Below are 22,386 nucleotides of genomic sequence, written 5' to 3'. Positions count from 1 at the left end.
CCAATCCATATTTGAACTGCTAAAACATTAGATTATTAAAATTAAAACTGAAAACATATCTTTTCAGTTTGACTTTTATGCAAAGCAACGTGATTTGTATTTTCATTTCTTTTAATTTTCTACAACTTACTGGAGATGCCCAAATGTGAATGTTGTTATATAAAAAGGATATTCTCTCTACGTGGTGATAACTCTCAATGAATGCAAAAGATGGATTAAAATAATTTATTGATGTTTTACATAGTGGATAATTTTTTAATATCCAATATGTTTTGGACTCTATATGACTAGTTCACATCGATGTCAGTAACATACAATATGCCTGAACAACGGTAGCTCTTATAAGACAAAGCAAAATATCTACATTACAATGTTAGAAACCCACTGAATTCAGTCCTCATTATGGAAAAAAAATAAACATGAAATCAAAATAAACATGAAAAAAACAAAAGAAAGGCTACCTAAAGCACTTAGACTACTTCTCTTGGCAATGCATTTAAAATCCCTACATGCAACAGTACGATTTGTCTTACAGTTTATTGATGCCACTTGTTCTGTGGAGTGGCCTTATTGAAAGGAGCCACGAAAATCACACAGCTGAAAGAGTATCAATGGATTGCAAATTTTCCCTGAGCAAGTGAGCTCTCCAGCAAGTAGCTGAATATAAAGTACTGGATGATAGAGGGTCCAGTAGAACACCTATCGAATGGAAACAAAGTGCTGAGTGGCACTACATTGCCACTTTCATCTGAATCAAGAATATCATTTTTGTGACAGATAAAAGCACATGTTCGGGAAATTCTACGCCTGAAGAACAAAGTGGACAAAAGCACTGGACATCTAAGGTGCTGAATTAATTAAAAAAAGTATTTTAGAACCATTTTGGATCACTGCACTAGATGAGAGATGAAAGCTGTATGGATAAGAAGTAAAGACTGAGACACAGGGTGTATTTAACAAAAAGGACAAGGACATACAACCTATATTTTTCAGTAGCATTAACAAAGAAACCATATATTTTGGAGAGAACTACCCTCAAAAAGAGATATAAATAGGCTACACGTGAGCCACACAAAATATACTCGGGATAGATTTGTACCATGACAGTGGTTGAACTAATTATCTTTCCAAATCCCTTACAAAGAAACTAGAACAATGAATGCAGACTTAATTGTTTATTTAAAAGTTATAAAAATAAACTAAGAGTAAACCACCCATTAAAGAACAAGTGATCTGGATTCACTAAACACCACCATTTTACTTCTCACTGTGCTGCTACAGATGTTTTTAATTTTTCTTCACATTGCCAACATGCCCCTGACAAGTTGCTTTTCTTACAGTAAAAAAAGTCTAGTCCAGTAGATGTCCATCACATTCAGGTTTTAACACTTCAGGATCTTCCCTTTCTTTCACTTCTGTATAAACACAGCAAAATAGCAGGTGCCTGTTATTACTAATCAAGCCAAATTATGCAATAGGAGTTAACCGCTCTCCCATGATAAAAATGGCACATTAGGGAACAAAATGTTACATGTTGTTATGCGTTATGTATATAGAGTTTTTTTTTTTGTTTGCATTCTATTTAAATGTCCCTCAGGGGACAATAAAATCTTATCTATCTTAAAAACTCTTGAAACTGAGTTATATGGACTTTATTTAAACAAGATCATGATGTTAGCAATGAAAAAAATACAGGATGCAGTATTTACAGAGCTCCTGAAATATATGGGAAAATGTTACTTTTTCACAACAATGATTTGCTGCTAAAATATTTATTTAGCAGTTAAACTGATAATTCATGGGGTCAACAGACAAGAGAGCAAATACTGTATGTGCCTTTACAGTTTTGAAAAAGGAAACAAACTTTCTTGAATGAAAAGTAAGCTGTTGAAAACTTGACTGAGACGGAAACATTTATTTTTCAAGGATGGCAAGCATCACTGGTTTTTGAAAGGTTCACATAATTTCAAAACATGATTTTCTTTTGTGCAAGTGCTATAAAGGTTCATGACCTTATCATCCAAAAGGAGACTCTTCAAAGTTAATTTCCATTGCTGTTTTTTTTCTTGTTGAAGAGCTCCCAGAAAAATGTTTAAAGTTATTTGTGCTATTATCACTTTGCGGAAACAGCCTAAAGGGTGCATCACACAGGATGGAAGGTCACATTTCTATTAACATCAAACATTATAAAGGAAAACTAATCCCATATAGGGAAATATTTTGTGTGAAGTTGAAAAATGTGTACATGACAATTGTTTTACTTCCATTTTTTATAAAAAGCATATAGTCAGCTTACAAAAAATGAACACATACAGTAACTGCAACAAATTTACAAATTTACTCACCAAAGTAATATATTTTTCAATTGCACTGAAATTTTGTCTATCATACAGGACATTGGTAAATTAATTATACTGATTAACATTTGATTTTCATCAAAATGGTTGATCAACATGGTGTCTTCTATGAAACTCCCAGGCTAGCAGTGTTTTTTACTCTAAATACATGCTGTACATCTGTTTGCTTTACACTGGGGAGCCAGAGCCTATCCCAGCAAGCTACAGGTTCAAGGCAGGATATATGCTACAACAGACGTGACACCAGTCCACCACAGTGCAGACAGACACAAATACAGTACAGACACACACTCACACCAAGGCCAGCTTTTCCTGGAAGCCTATTAACCTGCCAGTATTTGGACTGTGAGAGGAAAACAGAATACCCAGAGGAAATCCATGGGAATATGAGGAGAACACACAAACTGCACACAGAAAGCACCTCAGGTCCTGAACTAAACCTGTGGACCAAGTGCTGTGAGACAGCAATGTTAACCACTACACCACTCTTCTGCCCCTATGAATGATCAATTAATCAGAAAGACACCAAAAATATTTCAACGTTAAAGCCATATACTGTAGGAAATCTTTAATTTTTTTCTGAATATGCAAATGCATAAAAAGAGTGATAAGCTTCTTTTGATTCTCTGTATATAATATTGAAAGTTGTGATATTTGGCCTTCTCATCCTTCATTAATGTCCCCTGAGCCAACAACAAGAATTTTCTGAATTAAAACAGCTGTAAGGAAAGCAGAGATAAGAACATGCACTCGCACATGCACACTGGATAACAACGTTCATTTTTTGATATGATGGACCAGATATTTTGACTTCCACTGTAGCGTGAAACTCCAAGTGACTTCCCCACAGCGCATGCATTGTTAAAGAAGAGAGTAGCCAAGCATTACATTAAAAAGGAGGAAATACGAATATTTGGATAATCTGTAGCCTACAGATAAAAACAGCTGAAAAGCTCTTCACTTGAATTCACAACAGGAGGCATCTAAAGGCAACTCATTATTTAAATGTTCTTTGTTTACTACATTCCAGTGCTATACAATGGGTCAATGAATGTCAAGTTTTAATTTCCTTATTTCCTTATTTCAAATACTGTACATTGGGTTTTATTGAAAATGGAGGAACAGCAACACCCTTCTATGAATGAAAATGTACTAAAATTGCTAGCCAATCATAACAGCTTAATGCCATATTCATTTTTAATGCTAGTAAAACTGGTACTGACATGCTCCATATAAGTGTCTTTTCATTTTTCTTACCAAACAAAGGTAAAGGCTACTTGGGAGAAAAAAAACTGTGAAACATAAACAGTTTTTTTTTTGTCTGCTTCCCTGTGAAATACAGCTTTGCCAACAGGTTTATGACCCCAGTACTAAGAACAACCAGTCATGCAACATAAGACCTTGAAAAACTGAAGTTGGTCATAAAAAACTAAGTCAGAAGTAAAAGTGTCAGCTTTTTCTGTCTGATTCACACAACATCAAAAATGTTGTCTACCAGCTATTAGACATTTTTAAGTCAACTGTGGCTTGGAATAAACCCAATTAAATTGTGAAGATGCCACAAATGTAATCAACTTAAATACTTTTATACCACCTACCCTATACTGTAATTTTAAAGCACAGTCATAGCCTTTTAACATAAATACCCTTTTACATTAATCTCTCTCCTCAAAAGTTAATCTGTGCTAAGTGCCATTCTAGAGTTTTAGCGAAAGCGCCTTGCAAATTGATTTAATTCATTACATTTTTCTGAACAATTGAATTAAATGAAATTTCAAAAAACAATTGGAATTCAATCATAAGTGAGGAAACTGTATTAGTATGTAAATCTGACAAATGAGAAAATCTGTCAAAATAAAGCACTGTACAAAAACATAAATCAATGAACAGACTACAAGACATGATATAGTCCCTATTAATAATCATTATCTTAAAAATGAAATTACTCTGAATGACCCTAGTTCATACTGTATAGTGACCAAACCATCATCTGAACAAAATGAGACCTTTAATGTCACTGCAGCTCTTCATAACATCAAGACAGTAACTTAGAGACACAATAATTAATTAGATCCTCCCACAGATTTCAATCACTGTTACAACTGATGCATTTAAATGATATGCTCACCATTAAAAAGTGAATGAGAACTGGTTCAAATACATATTTTATTTTTTAAAACAAATGCAATAAGAGACACTTTTGTCATGTTGATCATTTTCAGTTATTGATCATTGATCAGTTATTGCAGCTGCATAATTTCAAAACATTGGGACAAGATTCCACAAGATGTTTAAAGAGGCCCATCAGATAATTAAGCCAACTGTAACTGACAAAGCTCTGCATATGAATAGGCAATGTTTTAGCACCTTTGTGTAGCCGGAATTGTGCCTCCTGTTTGTGTTTTTTTTTCCTTTAACCATGCTGGAGGTCATCTGGCCAGTTCTGTTGTTACCTTCAGGGATGCACCAGAGCCATGTGCCCCAACAGCCACTTTGTCAAATCACACACATAAGCCTAATTTCCATAGCACAGAATACAGAGAAAAATGCACAGTCTGCCAAAGCCTTTGACATGGGACATACTGTAGTGTCCAACACATTAGGTTATTCACACTTCTTTGGATAGGATGGATCCCTCCTATGGAACATGGTAATCTCTAGTATTTTGGAAAGGCAGTGCATTTCTTTTTCATCAAAAGACAGTGGCAGCATCACCAGTACTCATAAGAGGTACTTATTTGAACAATAATGTACACCCTGTCAAGACAGGCATCTGATGTTCCCTTTTGACAGTCATGATTTCAGTCTTTTCAAGAATGTTTGACATGTTGGTACTATTATATTCCCAACCACCACCCACACAGAGAAATGAGGTCAACACATTCATGTCTGCTATAAGAATGCCCTTTTCTTACAAAAAAAACCTTGAAAAATGAAGATATTACTTCTATTAGCTTCCAATTATACAATTGCAATGCACTGTCTGCTGACTTCCCTAGTGCAAAATTAAGTCTTCATCTTGGCCAGTATGTTGCTGCAAGAATATTAACCCACACATCTCTTCTAATATACTGCCCCTTTGTTAAAACCTTCCTGCTGATTAACTTTGGAATTTATATTCACCCTTCAAACGTTACAGTTCTTTTCAGAGTATTATTTCATTATCTAAAATAATCAATATTTTATTATACAGTTTTCAGTGACTGTAGAAAATGTAGTTTTTTTTTTAGGGCCACGCCACAACCACAGGAAAAAAATATCAAAAAGCAAAGCGATACTTTCTAGCAGATTAAAATAATGAAATACAGCGCTACAAGAATAGCAGTGTATTAACAGCATATCCGTTCCATAAGAAAATTTATTTTTGAGATACAGTAAAATAGGCACTATCAGACTTCATAATGTAGAATCAGAGTGCCACGAATAAGGAAAGAGACCAGATCAAGAGCTCAACAGCTCAAGACAAAAACACTGTACAATATTGTAGAATATTAGTTCTCTGGTTATTCAGTAAAGGGGTCAAGATTATTTAAAAATCCCTTTGCTGCCCTTAAGAACTTTATGTGCTTCCACACATACTGTACTACAGTATATGATAAACACATAAATAGTGCTTCTCTGGCGACTTCTTTTTTAAATGCAAACTGACATTCTGACAACATTTTAACTGACAATCTTCAGTCTTACTGTCACTGCTGCTGAGAATGGGAACGGTGCTGGTAAACTACTTGTGCTGAATAATTGTTTTTTGACTGGCAAAATGCACTGAGCAATATCAAGCATGCTTTACCAACACTTTGTTTTTTTTAATTAACTAATTGATATTTTCTATAACCTACTATTTCAATTACCCTTATTTATTCAATGTTACAGTATATAGTGTTGGGAACATAATGTATTCTGCAACGCCATATTTATGCATTGAGTTAAACAAAACCAAGTCACCTAAATAATCTCAATAGCAAATGTACTTCTGTTTTAAGTTGGGCTTTATTCCCTTCTACAAAGATGAAAAGCTGAAGCTAAAGAGAAAGTGGTGTGGTCTTAAATCCTCTCACTAGGCATCACAATGTGACAGTAATTCTTGCTTAACTACACACCCACCCCCCAAAAAAATTAAAAACCAAGAGAAGTCACATGTAATTCTTGTATGCTATGCCATGTATGAATTCCCTGTCCTTCATTGTCAATGGTCAGCACAAAGAATAACATGTGAGCCGCTGCCTGAAGACATTATTCTCTGCAATGCAGTCTTCATCACAGTCAGGATGTCTTTGACATCAGCTCTCCTTCCCCTTTAACGTCTCCATCTGCCCTTACTGTTCACTGCTCTGACATGGAGTCTAAAAGCTGCAATTCTGTACACCACTTGTCGTATCTTTATAGCTGTCCATAAATATAGACCAAGAGCTACTGTAGGATTTGTTTTCTTTTTGGTCTAAAACCACAGTGTTTTGTTTGACTGTTTTTGCCTATAATTTAAAAAGAGTTTTATATGGTTTTCCTTTTCTGTGATTTTAAAGTAATCAAAAACTGCATGTCATTCACATCTGTAAGCCTGGTACCACTAGAACACCCCAACACATGCATATGAAGCACAGTTTTAGACAAAAATGGATGTGAATATACTTTTTATAAGAAAGGTAAAGACATGTCAATGTAGTCATAATTGTAATATCTGACACAATTCAACAAGCTTTCCAAAATGCACAAATCATTATTTTTCTCGAACTTTGTATAGTCTCTGTAACAGTGAAAGAAAACCTTAACAAAACACATCTTATTTTTTTAATGACTTGTGCACATCGAGTTAGTAAAGTGGATAAACTATTATTATGCATTCAGAAATATGTGAAGATGTACTACACCTACTCTATCATGAAAGTGTAAAACATCTCACATTGAAGATGAAACTGTGATGGTGGCATCTGTGACTGTCAATATCCTTTAAATCCCCCCACAGCAAAGAATTCCTCTTTGCAAATAGCAGGTTAGGCACTTGTCATGACTGTGTAGAATGGAAGCTTTATGCAGTTGTGTGATTTTTCTTCATGTCTGCTCAAAACACATACTGTATTTTGGTGCTATGACTAGGATCAGTAAGACTGTTCCTTGTCAGCAAGGCATTAACAGCATGAAAGTGTAATTGGGTTCATAGTAAAAAAAAAAGTAAAAAAAATGTTTTGTTGACATCACTATTCAGGACTATGAAAAGCATGCAAAATTATTGATGCAATAAGACTGGTCTTTTGACATTCCTGCTCTGACACCTATCTGGGATCAGGAGTTCATGACTGCCTTTTGCACCCAAGTCTGGGCTCATTAGAAACTCAATTGTGTTTAAATGTTTTACAACACATTTTAAAAGGTAATTTCATTCCTGTTTGTAGCAAGACAACAACATATTTTATAGGAGCACCAGAATGTATAAATACTGTAGGTTGATGGTGCAGTGGAAGGTGACCTCTGTGGATTTCAGATAAATTTCATGTAAAGTGCTAAACAATCAAAATATTTAATCAGACATACAATTTCAAACAACTCTTAAATTTCAGCTAAAAAACAATATAGTTATAATTAAATGTAAAGAAATGTAGATTTTTCACATGTACTGTATTCATACAGATAAAACTAGATAAAGTAAAGTACTGAACATAAGTACTTTTTCAGTAGAAAGTATGTTTGCAATGGATGTGGAAAGAAGTGATGTTAAAAAGATCCTTATTTGATGCATTTATAAAACAAATACTCATAAAAAGCAATGTATAAGTAGAAATAATATCTCAGCAGAGCTTAACTAATAAATGTATCAGTTATTTCCACTTCTATTTACATAAAAATACATAGAGATTCCTACTGTTGTCTTTAGGGAAATACCTTCTGTCCTATTTTAGGAAAACTTTGTGGTTTAAATGGCCCAAGAGAGAACAGCTGGGAAGAATATTTTGTGTTTTGCAGTTAAAAAGAAGATACAGTGCTGCATGCTGTATGTAGAAAAATATTTCATATACACACATTTCTAAACCTTCTGCAATTCAAAGTGAATTTTGAGGAGAACCTATCCACCACTGAAATGCAATTAGGCTACATTTTTTATTGTCGGTGCAATCACAAAACGTACAAATTGTCATTTTGAAATACATTCAAGTAGGTCAGTGCAGGGCTCTATTTAAATAAATTAGCCAAGCTGAATAGCATCACTCCAATGTATTTCACACTTATAATACATTCACATTTATTCTCTTTTGATGAAATAGTCTTTTCTAATGAGTGCTTAAAAAACCGCAGGGTGTGCTTTGAAAAAACAACTAAATATGGACAGCAATAAAATGAAAAAAAAAATCCTACAAAGTCTATTCGCTTAATTTATTTCTTAAACATAACTGCTTATTTTAGAGGCATATTTTAGACCTGTGTGATTTAAACATAACTAGAAAGAAAAGTACAAGCCTGTTACAAAATACAGTACAGTACAAAATTTTATTAATTCAGAATTTTTAAAAACAAAGGTGGGAAAACTAGTGAATACACAAAGTAAATTTGTGTTTGAAACAAAACACTGCATTATTTCATATGAATATTTTTCACTAAGCTTAACTAAACTGTTTTTGTATATACAGTATTTCATAATATAAAGAACAAAACAAGTCTTCTTAGCAAATACGTTCTTCTGAGTTTGACTAAAATAGTCAAAAATATAGATTAACCTTCTTTAAGTCTTCTATTAATCTGTCCTCAATTTGACAGTAAGGTGGAAGTCAACAAACAACTGAAGAATATCTAAAAAGTTATACCATAAGCTGAGATAATTTTCTCCCAGGAAAGCACCTTGCACAGTCTAGAGATCTTCCAATGGTCATTCAGAGACTGGACATGTTTGTAAGCAGTAATTATCATGACTTTGCCATAGCTTGAGTAACTGTAATGTTGTACTCCTAAAGAAGCGTGTGACCCCCATTCGTCTAACCTTCAACTGTTGATGCCAAGGCAGACGGAAATGAATCTCCATTCAAAAGCGCATCATTCATCAAAAACATTAAGTTCACCATAAGAAAACCATTAAGAATGGATTTGGAGAAGTGCCATATACAGTATACTAATAACCTTGACCACTAGGCTTCACAAATCCTCCTAAGTTCTTTGCAAATATGAAAACTTTGTGGTTATATTTTTAGCTTACTCTGTACTTACAGTACAGTATATTGAAGCACAACTATGAAACATTGCACTTCTATACAACATTGGAATAGAAGTTCCAAGGACAAAGAGGTTTTGAAATAAATGTATAAAAACATTTAAGAATTAAAAAAGGCAGTAAAGCAGGGAGAACCCAATGTACTGGACAAATACTTGCTTTCTCAGTTTCAGATAAAACCAAGCTGTCTTTGACTTACAGTAACAACAGAATTATTTGGTACCATTGGTAAATTAGCCTGTAACCATTATAAACTTGTTTGTATCCTCATTAAATGTTAACTTTAAAAGCTATAATTTCATCTAATTTTAAACATTAACACTTGCCACCCCTTTTCCTTATTTGTGCTCCTGTTTATATCCTCTTCCATTTGTTCTGTTGCATTCTGAAGCTAATTATTTAATGACTAAGAAATAAAAAAAGTCTGATGCCAGAGAGAGCATTTAACTTGCTCAAGGGAGTGTCTGCTGTCTTCTTGAATGATGTCAGCCTCAGAATTCTGTGCACAGCATTTAACATACTGTACTATTCTAAAACAGCCCTCTCTCTTACCATGCTCAGTATTAAAAAAAGGGTAGATTATCTACTCTTGGGGTGAAAAATAACAGTAGTAATAAAATTATGTAATGGTAGTTTTTTTTTTACACCAGAAATGGATTACACACTTCTTATATACAATGTCCTTGGAATGATGGCACTCAAGCGTTAGGTGGAAGCCATAATGAGAAACTTATGAGCGCCTTCTCCGGCACAAGCTGTTTCATAATAATTAAAAAATAAGGTCCAGAACATGATAAAGCTAAGAAGTGTCTTGATATGGAAATGGACACATTATTGCTATTATTTAAAGGAGTAGGAGTATTTACTACAATAAATACATCAATAACTCTTCAGGCTTTCTTTTATTCCTGAAAAGCTAATATTAGCACCATCAAGAAATCCTAGTTAACTTTAACTTTAGTGGATTGTTGAGACATTGTTACTGTTCAGCATTACTTGTAGTGGTATAAATTAAAAGCCAGATTCATTCTCTGTTTAAAATATATAAGGAACAAAAGCTTGAGACTCATTTTAAAACAATGCTTGAAGATGTAAATGATTTCACTAACAATGTAAATTATTGTATTTTGTATAATGTATTCACTATTAATGTTAAAATCTTTCATATTCAGGTTTTAATTGTTGAATAGAGGTCTTCTGAATGTTCATCATGGAAAAAATAGTCTACAACAATATACTGCTTGCAGCAATTCCGCTTAGTTCCTTAGCAACTAATGACTAAGTTCTAGGTTTTCAATAGCCGGGAAATTATCACGTTTATTACAGCTAGGGGAATAAAATAATATACCTCACTGCTGGACAGTGGGAGCAATTTCATTTTTTATGATTAAAGTTAATTATTTTGGGATTGCTAGGTCAGAACCCCATAGAATAACCGTTAAAAGCATTTTATTACCGATAGTTCAGCCTTAATATGCATTGCATGGAAAAGCTAGGTATAGATCAATATCTAATAAGATACATTGCCTGTGAAAAAGCAAGATAGTGAGAAAGTGTTATTGATTTTGCTAAGAAAAAATATTTTTCGCCCCCCAAAAAACTGCAAAGGAACATGATGGGACATGATATATTTTCACTTGGCAGCATGTATGGGAACAAACATTTCACAGGGAAATAAATGCAAATAAACGATGCATTCCGGTAGCCTGTGTAATACACATTCCATGCAAAACCACAGTTTATTTTATTCCCACCAGTCAGTTCCATAGTTATGACAGCAAATTCCCAGTGGTTATTAGTTCATGAGAAGAACAACAAAATGTACACATTTTTTGTGTGCATGATTCTGAAATTATTTTAATACATCTTCCCTTCGAAAAGTCTTTTACAGGCTTTTCATTAAATGGTATGATGATACCAGTATTTTACACTGGCTTTGTAAAATATTCTGTCACAATAGAGATATATACATCTATAAATGTATAATACTGAATTTTGTTTTACAGCCAAATAAAAACTTTGGCCACAGGAAACACTGTTTTTCTCAGCTTGGTTCCCTGAGCCCTAATACATTAAGCGGGAAAATAAACAATACTCCACACAAAAAAGGCAGTGACAGACAAAGTCAACAAACTGATTCAGAAGAAAATCTCAGCTGCAGGAAAGCTGCTTTGCCAATGAATTACTAATAAGGAGAGCTGTAACAAAGGATAGACAAAAATAAAATTAGTGTAAGGGTGATGCTTACACATACTGTAATACACTTGATTCTTTACACGGCCATTTATACCTACTGAAATAAAGACCTTATAACTGAGCAGCTTTCCAGTATAATATCCCCATGTATCATATTAGCAAAACTAAAGAGAGGCCTTACAAACAGCACTGACCATTGCCCATGCATTCCACTTTCTCACTAAAAACAAAATACAGTACCACCATCAAGTTGACATGGTTTTGTAGTGGTTAGTATTGCTGCCTCTTAGTTCTGGGGCCCTGGGGCGCTATCTGCATTGATTTTGTACAGTATGTCCTTCCCATACTTGCATGAGAATGTCTCTGAAATTTCCAGTTTCCTTCCACAGTTTAAAGAGACACAGTAGTGGTAGGTTAACTGGCTTCTTGGAAAATTGGCTCCGGCGTGAGTGTGTGCCTGTGTGTCTGTCATACAATGGACTGGCATCCAATCCAGGGGGTGTATCCTGCCTTGCGCCCTTTGATTGTATCCCCATGACACTAAATTGGATGGATGAAGTGGTCAGAAAATGGATGCTATGATACAAACTGTGAAACAAGTTTTGTACCATACCTGAAACATCTTCATATTTGTCTCGATGCCTGAAGAGTGCTGATGCCCAACAGCATGAAAATATACAGCTTCATTACAAGCAAGAACCAAATTTTAAAACGAGCAGCAGTTTAACCGTGTATCTTTAGTTTCTGAAGATCACATCTCAAAAATGGCTAAATGTTAATATAAGAGCTTGTTGTTAAGCAACAAGGTAAAACAACTATAAAAAAACCTATAAAACAAATTGGTTTGTACTTGTACTTGCCCTTTTAAAGCAATGCTTAAACAATTTTATAAGTGGCATTTCCTTAATGGATTATAATTACATGATAGCTTATATATCAATTGACGTTTAATGATTCTTATGAACCCAAGCAAATTTGTCATGTTATCACTTTGCTAAGCTAATTAAGAAATACCCCTGGTACTGGTAATAAAACAATGGATGCCATGGTGTGCACTTTGTAGATGAAAACTGAAAGCTGGTAAGATTGGGCACCACAGCATATGATTAGATCAATCAATTTGATATATGATGGTGTAATCCTGGACATATTCATGTTAAGGAGCGCGTCTGTAACCCGGACATTGAACTGGTAGCCGTAGGACTGCGTCCGTACTATCTGCCGCGGGAGTTTACATGCGCCATCTTTGTTGTTGTTTACATTCCACCTACGGCAAATGCAGAGGTAGCGTGTGACGTCATAAACACAGTCACAGCCAGGCTACAAACAAAGCACCCAAGCGCTTTTATAGCTATTTCAGGAGACTTTAACCACGTATCTATTTCCACCACTCTGCCTACTTTCCACCAGTTTGTTAAGTGCCCGACCAGGGAAAACAAAACACTGGACTTATTATATGCCAATGCTAAGGATGCATATAGTTCCACAGCCCTTCCCCCCCTTGGCAGATCAGATCACAACCTTGTCTTGCTTACACCACTATACAAGCCTATTGTCCAGCGCCAACCTGTGACCATGAGGACCGTGAGGAGATGGTCTCAGGAGGCTATGGAGGATCTACGTGGTGCTTTGGAGGCCACCAACTGGGATGTGCTGTGCGAACCACATGGGGAGGACTTAGACAGCATGGTGGACTGTGTCACTGACTATATTAACTTCTGCGTAGACAACACCATCCCCACCAAAGACGTACACTGCTTTTCAAATAACAAACCCTGGATCACCAGCGACCTGAAGGCTCTTCTGAATGACAAGAAGAGAGCCTTTAGGAGGGGAGATAAGGAAGAGGTCAAGCGTGTACAGAGGGAGCTAAAGCAGAAGTTAAGAGAGAGCAAGGATGCCTACAGGAGGAAGGTAGAGGACAAGCTGCAAAGGAATAGGGTGAGAGATGTATGGAGCAGCATGAGAGAGATCACTGGCTTCAAACAGGCTGGGGTTGCAACAGAAGGGAACCTGGAGATGGCCAACAAGTTGAACCAGTTCTTTAACAGGTTTGATTCTGGGTCCTCTGTGGCGCAACACCCATCCCCCCACAGCCACACGCTCCCTAACCCTTCACAGCTGCAACTGCCCAACACCTCCTCCATCCCCCCACAAACATGGCCGCCTACAGCTACAACCCCCGACGGCTGCTCACCCACCCATCCCCCACAGCTGCCACTCTCCAACACCTCCGCCATTAACACCTCCGGCACTGAAAGCACTATGAGCATCATCCCCCGGGCCAGGCTGACCATCACAGCTGACCAGGTGAAGAAGGAGCTGAAGAGGCTGCACGGGGGTAAGGCCACAGGACCAGATAACATCTGTCCCAGAGTTCTGAGGGCCTGTGCTGATCAGCTGAGCGGAGTGCTCCAGCGACTGTTCAACCTGAGCCTGCGCTTGGAGAGAGTCCCGGTGCTCTGGAAGACATCATGCCTGGTCCCGGTACCAAAGAAAGGGCGCCCCTCTGTCCTCAACGACTACAGACCAGTTGCACTGACTTCTCACATCATGAAGACACTGGAGAGGCTGGTCTTATCCCACCTGAGACCCATGGTCAGCTCATCACTGGACACCCTACAGTTTGCCTACCAGCCCAGTGTTGGTGTGGAGGATGCGATCATCTACATGCTGCAAAGGGCCTACTCACACCTGGACAGGGCTGGCAACACTGTAAGGATCATGTTTTTCGACTTCTCCAGTGCCTTCAATACCATCCAGCCCTTACTTCTAAGGAGGAAGCTGGAGGAGATGCAAGTCGATGCCTCCATGACCTCGTGGATCACTGACTACCTGACGGGCAGACCACAGTCTGTGAGACTTCAGAACTGCGTGTCTGAACTGGTAGTGAGTAACACAGGGGCACCTCAAGGGACAGTTCTTTCTCCATTCCTCTTCACCCTCTATACTTCGGACTTTAAGTACAACTCAAAGTCATGCCACCTGCAAAAGTTCTCAGATGACTCTGCAATTGTGGGATGTATCAAGGGTGAGCAGGAGGAGGAGTACAGAGGACTGGTCAGCAGCTTTGTGGAGTGGTGTGGGGTGAACCACTTGGAACTGAATGTTACAAAGACAAAGGAACTGGTGGTAGATTTCAGGAGGAAAAAGGTCAAACCTACTCCTGTCTACATCCATGGGAGTGGCGTGGAGATGGTGGACTCGTACAAGTACCTGGGAGTGCACATCGACGATAGACTGGAATGGTCTAAGAACATCGAGGCCATCTATAAGAACGGACAGAGCCGACTTTACTTCTTGAGGAGGCTCAGGTCCTTCAATGTGTGTAGTAAGATGCTACACATGTTTTATCAGTCGGTGGTAGCGAGTGCCATTTTCTACGCAGTGGTGTGCTGGGGCTCTGGGATTAGAGCAGTAGATTCCAAAAGGCTGAACAAGCTCATCAGGAGAGCGAGCTCTGTCATTGGGTCTGACCTGGACCCCTTGGAGGTAGTGGCTGAGAGGAGAATGATGTCCAAACTGGAGGCCATCATGGACAACTTCTCCCATCCCCTCTATGACAGGCTTGCAGGAATGAAGAGCACGTTCAGCAATAGACTGATTCACCCACGGTGCGACAGGGAGCGCTACAGGAGGTCATTCTTGCCGTCTGCCATAAGACTGTACAACGCATCCACCTTGCGTCTTGGCAGAGGCAACAGCGACAGTGACCTGTTTCTGGACTTAACGCATATACACATATACTGCTACATCTGTTCTCTTTCTTTTTCTTTTTCTTTTTCCTGTTTACAACCACTTTTGTGCAATATATGCCAGGGACCTGTGCAATACATTTATATTTATATTTATATCTATGGTTACATCTATATTTATATTCATACGTGTGATACGATTTTCTGTGTACTGTTCTGTTCTAGTTTCCTCTTGTGTGTCCGGACTGTGAGTAACTCTTGTATTGTATTGTATGTATTGTACTATTAGTATATAATTCGTTACACTGTGGCTGTGTTGTGTGTGTTAAGCTGCTGTTGCACTGCAATTTCCCTCACGGGATCAATAAAGTATCTATCTATCTATCATATGGGATTTTGGAATGATTAGATTTTCCCCATGTGTGACAGGGTGGCCTGTATGTTTCTTTATTCTTGAATTTCTTTATTTCACAAATCTCTCCTGTTCCTATTATGTTTAACTGTATGTATAAAGGATTTTATACTCAGGTATTCCCTGTCATAAAAGTATTGCAGTGGAACCCCTTACATGAGTTTCGAATATGGCCACCAGGACCATATCAGAGCTAAAAGATGGATGATACTACCACATCTGCAGAAATGAGATGAATGCTAATCTTGGGGGTAAAGGTTACATTGGTCTTAACTAAAATGCACATGATACAGTATGTTATACTGTACCTTACTCCATCAACCAACCACCTATTTTCTAACTGCTCCATCTAATTCAGGGTTGCAGGGGAGCCAGAGCCTATCTCACCAAACAATACGTGCAAGGCAGGACTTATCCTATCGTATTTAATTCTGTTATTTTTGTGTAAGTTTATATTACCTGTGATCAAATGCGGGTAAATGATTATTAATGTTGTGTTTACACTGATGACAATTCTTTAGTATCCTTTTCATTTTGTTATACTATGCATGAGAAATGTTTCTTTAAACGAACATGACCATAAGGGACATTGTTTTGTACACATAACTATGGAAGAGATCATAAGGTGGTTGTCAAAGGAGCTCCTAAGAGATGCTAGCAAATGATGTTTGTTTTGAGGATTTTTTTTAATTAGTAATTAGTCTTGGTTTTTGCAGCTCAAAATTCTGGAGTACATAGTATCCTTCTGGGAAGCTGAAACCAGTCACATGTCCAGTGACACCAAAGCAAAGAAACTGATCGTTGCTACCAAAGGTCAGTGTTCCTGAGGCTGATAGAAAACAGGCTGCTAATGAGAAATGTGATAGCCTATCACCACAGCAAGAGCTGATATTAGAGTTTAACTTTAAGGAGTCATTTGTCATAAACTGTCAATATTGCAATTTATAAGGCAGCACAGCCAAAGGAAGAGGACCAAGCTCATCGTCTGCTCAGAGTCACACAAGTATTAATCTCATAAAAAGGCTAAATGAAACCTATAAAATGTCAAATATACTGCAGATATTAAGGCCCTGAAAATCACACCACCTGCCTCTATCATCTTCAGTGAATACCTTAGCAAATAAATTGCAGAACATGAAGGTGTCAATCCAAGGTGTTGTACTGAGAGCAATGTGAAAGATGTGTATACGAACACATTTTGACAGACAGAAGGCCTTAACACAAATACTTTGCTAGTGCTATCATTTGATACCTTATTCAACAAGCCAAACACAAAACTCAACAAAAGCACCATGAACAAAATAGTCTTTATTTCTTATTTTTGGCATGAAATTAACCATGTATTTCTTATTACTGAATGTACACATACAGTACATACACATAAACATGGGGCACTCATACATACAACTCCACGCATATCTATGTGTATATAATTCCCTTTTCTTATATGTTAGAATCTAATATTTTGACTTATTTGATTTGATTTATTTCCCCTAATTCTGATCAATGTATTTCCTACTATTGCCATCTATTTACAGTATAAACTGCAGGATTGCTTGCCCTTAGTATTGCTTTTAGAAAAAGAATCCATGAGATGGATCCTCTACAAAACAAACCTAAGACATTAGCACCCTCATCAAAATTAGATGGCAACCTAATGTCAATATATGACTACTATAACTACCATTATTAGTTCTAGTGCTGAAATCTGCACATACTGTAACAAGGTTACACTATCACAGTACAGTGATTTGCAATTACTTTGAGCTGGATATTTGGGTACTTACACATTTCCTTTGTTTTTGGTATTTTTCTCTTTGTTCAAAATCAGGCAAATGTCTGTTGCTTTAAATAAAAATACAAATTTAACTTTCAGGTGGATTTGGAATACAAATCCTAATTTTTGGAATTTTCTTGATTTGGTTATCCATAAATGGGCATTTTATTTGAATACATAAAACACTACTGTTGTCAATGCTATGGCTATCAGACAAATAGAAATGTTTTTTCCAATGATAAAATCTCAGATTTAAAGGAAAAATGCAAAAATGTGTTTGTACCAATAACCCTGTTCAGGAAGACATGCAACAATAGACTAGCAAAAGCACTCAAAAGCATAAAGTTTATTCATAAATAAAAGTATATACTGTACTGTACATCCCACATTTCTTGAAAGAATACTTTACTAAGCCAGTCAGAATGCTTGCTGCTCAATCTTTCTGACTGTCCAGACGTTTGATTAAATTTTAATTCATGGACAATGTCTTCAGAAATTAGAAATAAAACGCATCATGTTGTATAGATTTTTAGTAATATACTTTTAGGTTGCATTAAAATAAGCTGCTCAAAATATCTACACAAAACATAGCTGTGTAGTCCTTAGTATTATCAAGGAATTATTGTGAGAGGTGTTGCAGATACTGTAATTATCTACAGGAATTATGTGCTTTGTGGAAAGGAAAAAAAAAACTTACATGCAAATTGCAGAGTGGCTTCTCTGCTGATTATAGTTCCAAATGCATTGGATGCTGTGCACTGGTATGTTCCCGCATCTTTAACTTTATTCAGGTGAGTAATTCGCAGGTTTCCTCCAAAGAAACTATAGCGGGAATCCAATTTGGGGTCAATGGAGGTGCCATTTAACTTCCACCTAGAAACCACACAAAAAGAAACACAAGTAAATAGAAGTAACAAAACAGAGAAAATATATGTACAGTACATATTAGTGCTTAAAACATACTTTTCAAATTAGAAGCAGTTGAGCTTATGATGAAAATCTTCAGCATTAGCGCTGAGGAAGAAAGATGTAAGTGGTAAAATATTCATGAAGACAATTTTGTTAGTAAGTTATTTTTAAATGCTCTGCTATCTACACAGAAGCAGGACAAAAGGTTAACTACTTTTAAGGCTGATTATAGTATGCAATTCTAACAGTTCTTATTTCTGTAATGTCAGAGGCTAAAATCAAACATTATGCTACTTTTAAGGGAACTGTTTTGCAGACTTTCCGAGCAGCTTCAAAAATGGCTTGTGTTCTTTGCAAGTGAGATGCTACAACAATTTCCTGTTGCGATAATCAGGATCATTATGAAACATTTCAGTTATCTGAAATATACAGGACAATGCTGGAATCATGCAGTTACATGAAAAGTTTGCAAAGAATAAAATACCCTGGTCAATTGAAAAGTGTAATTTTGAATTTTTACTGGGGTTTTACCATTCTTCTCCTGTAGCTCCTTGCATTTTTAAAATATACTCATTCCGCTTTACTACACTAGGCCAAGAAAATACTCTGGTAAACTATAACACATTCCTTGGAAACATTAATCACAGAATATTATGGTATTCTCTTCATTCAGCATAGTGAAACAGTAAATGTATTCACTAAAAACAATATACAATCACATTACAAATATGGTAAAATCACTGTGATAGTGTTAAAAATCCAAAGATTTCTATATATTCAATATCTTGAAAAACATCTGTGTGATGTCATACATATATATTTCATCCCTAAATATACTTCCACTTGTCTTTTTTTCTTTTAGCCCCTGCAGAAATCAGAGAATGTGTAGAAAAAAATACATCTGGTGCACATACAGTATGTTTGCAACTAACATTATGAAAAGGATTGCAGAGCTTGCTTATCACAGTATTTTCTGCAATGTTTCCATCTACTGTAAGATTTTCTTCATGTATTTAATATTTTCCTCCAGCAAAATCAAATTCCGTGTGAATGTGACAAGCTGTTTACCCCCAATAATTACTTCATGTCTGAATGCCTCTGGGTTTAGTTCTGATGTCATTGCAAACTGCTCATCAAATATCAATGGAAAATATGATTTTCTTTTGCTTACTACAGGCAACAATGGACTGGCGACAAAAATGTATCTAATTGATGCTTACAGTATTTAACACTTTGAGGACAAAGCCAACATCATCCTTTTAGTTCTTCCAGGATTTGTGCATACTGCAAATTAGACAACCTAAAGCTTTAACCTCTACATACCTTACCTGGCAGAGAAAAAAAAAGACCTCTCCATGCTAGTGCAATTATGATAGTAAATAATTAATCAAGAGAAGATGTAGCCTCCAAGCATAGCCCTTGTAACTGTCCTTTGAAGCTGTATCCCTATATTTATAATAGTAGTGATTAAAATTGATGCCCAGCATGCCACTCTGTACACTCCTTTCAACTTCCTAGGAAGGATGCCAAGTTTTGTGCCATCATTCTTGCAATTCATCTAGTCATACTGCATAACAATTTGGTTTAATCATTATAAAGCAGTAATTAAAACAAATCGTTCTTCCTCCTGTTACACAGATCTGTATTCTACACCAGACGACAATTATTATTGATGTTAGATGTAATCAGTGCTAGGTATTATTCATTCATGATGGCAGCCGATTTTTTTTAGCTCTCTGTATTTACAGGCCTCATTTTAAGGAGTGAGAAAATCAATGATGCTAAATACTGGAATGGCTTTCTAAAGTTGTGAGCCTGTAATTATTGCAATTTACATCATGCACACGCTCCATACATTTACATTTTTCATCAATAAAGCTCAAAGCTGATAAAGGAAAGCTTTAAACAGGTGACTAAGCAAGATCTTGGTTTTTAATCATTTTTTAGAGATGGGCACTACAAATCATTATGAGGGACATGCTTATTAGTTGCTTATTATTTCTTCAGGGCGAGTGAAATAATTGATAGCCTCCCTTACTGTACTGCAGACTGTAATTCATATAAGCCATGCATGAAAAGTAACTTCAAAACTATCTTCCCCAGACCTCTTTCGAACAAATTTTATTGACTGGAGACTGGTATCCAGACAAAAACAAACAAAAAACAGAGATAAAACAAAGCAACCAATAAACATGTAACTATTTAACATGGATTTCAACATTTACTGTAGGTTCATTAACCTTATTAATTATTGTTTTTAACTTATTAAGCCATTCCAAACCACATTAATACTAAATTTGAATAGGTGTTGAAAAAAACACGTAAATTACATTTACAATAATGCAATTATCAATGTTCTGTTGTAAGTGTAATTGTAGCTGTTCAAACGTTAGAAGCTTTGACTGATGTTAATAATTTCAATTAGGAGATGTGAGTGGTTTTCAGTGTGACAGTCAGTGTCACAAGGCTTTCATACAATACTTCTAAGTCCTAGACATCTAATAAATATTCTGGTAAATTGAAGAGTTGTTGTGTTTTACAGCGCTTAATATATTAAATGGAAGTAATATCAAATTCTATGACAATGATAACTATATAAATTAATGATAATGATAAATATTAGGACTACAGCAATCATTTGAATGTTTTTTAAAGCGAGGCTTAGAGTACCCCTGACAGAGGTGACTAACACTTGAAATTGAAGAGCTGAAAAGAATTGGTATTGATTAATCAGTATTCAGTGGGAAGAAGTGGAAGAAAATGAATCATCATTTTCATCAGGTAAAAGAAAAAAGGATGTTTCACTTTCAGGTTCTGTTTGTTATTCTTAATCATGTGCAGTTTTGTTATGGATTTTCACTGCATTACACTGGAATAACCTGGCAACAAAACAATAAAACAATTGCATGGATTCCACCCAATCAATGATTTTTGGTTTCCCCAGTACAATGAATCCAAATAACCAAACTGTTTTTATCTCTATTACACATTTAACTAAATAAAAAGGGTTACACATTTATCTTTTTAAAACTATATACTGTAAGCAAATCTGTTTATTTTATGTGCATGTGGCATATGATCTAGCAAAACAACTGTAACATTTGTAAATACTACCTACAGTACATCTAATCTCCCCACAATATTTGGCTCAGAGCTCAGCTACCCAAACGTAATGCATACAGAACAAGGATATCCCACTGCACTTAAAGCAGACCACCTCTAAATTATTCACTCCCTAGTCCTGATAAATTCTATAGATTTACGAACTACATACGTATTCCTTAATAGATTATTGTCCACACATTATTGCTGCACATGTTTGTGCATCTAAGCCTGACCAAAGCTTAATACTTCTTCACTCATAAAACATCAAGCATGGTTTTTGGTTAGAATTGTATTTAAAAGGCATCAGATTTCTCCATAAACTTGTCCTCACAGAGTGAAATTACATCATGACTATTAAGATATTACCATTCTTCACTTGCTGCTTGTCCTCATTCCCGTCTTGACATCTCTGGAGACCACTGTGCAAACCATCTGCATGTACCAAGTTCTTTCAACTTTTCATTAAAACTGAATATGAGAAGAGATCAAGACCTGCACAGTTGGTTTAATGCACTGTAAGCAACTGAAATGTTTCTATTTATTTTCAAAGGAAAGAAAATACATTAAATATTTATCTGGACAATGAACAATATTGCTTAGAGTATCGCGAAAGGTATTATTGATAGAATGTAAAGTGCTTTCAAATGATACCCATCATTGAGAAGTGGTGCTCAAAAAGATCTCTCAATTGAAACAAAACAGCATGCTTTTATTAGGTTAACACTTTTAGGTGAGTGCTA

At 36.1% G+C, this 22,386-nt stretch overlaps 1 protein-coding gene across 5 annotated transcripts in view; it reads right to left on the bottom strand.

Annotated features, from left to right (window-relative positions):
* The window catches only part of LOC148661897 (contactin-4-like), a 328,736-nt gene that overhangs the window by 108,526 nt on the left and 197,824 nt on the right, over positions 1 to 22,386 (bottom strand). For all 5 annotated transcript variants that reach the window (XM_088636370.1, XM_088636368.1, XM_088636372.1 and 2 more), the window contains exon 4: positions 18,330 to 18,505. In XM_088636370.1, the coding sequence (XP_088492496.1) occupies positions 18,330 to 18,505 (176 nt within the window). The remainder of the gene's footprint in view (positions 1 to 18,329; positions 18,506 to 22,386) is intronic.

The sequence above is a fragment of the Lepisosteus platostomus genome, chromosome 6, assembly GCF_059453375.1.
Source record: "Lepisosteus platostomus isolate fLepPlt1 chromosome 6, fLepPlt1.hap1, whole genome shotgun sequence".
In the NCBI taxonomy this organism is placed as follows: Eukaryota; Metazoa; Chordata; class Actinopteri; order Semionotiformes; family Lepisosteidae; genus Lepisosteus; species Lepisosteus platostomus.
This window is presented reverse-complemented; position numbering and strand designations above follow the sequence as displayed.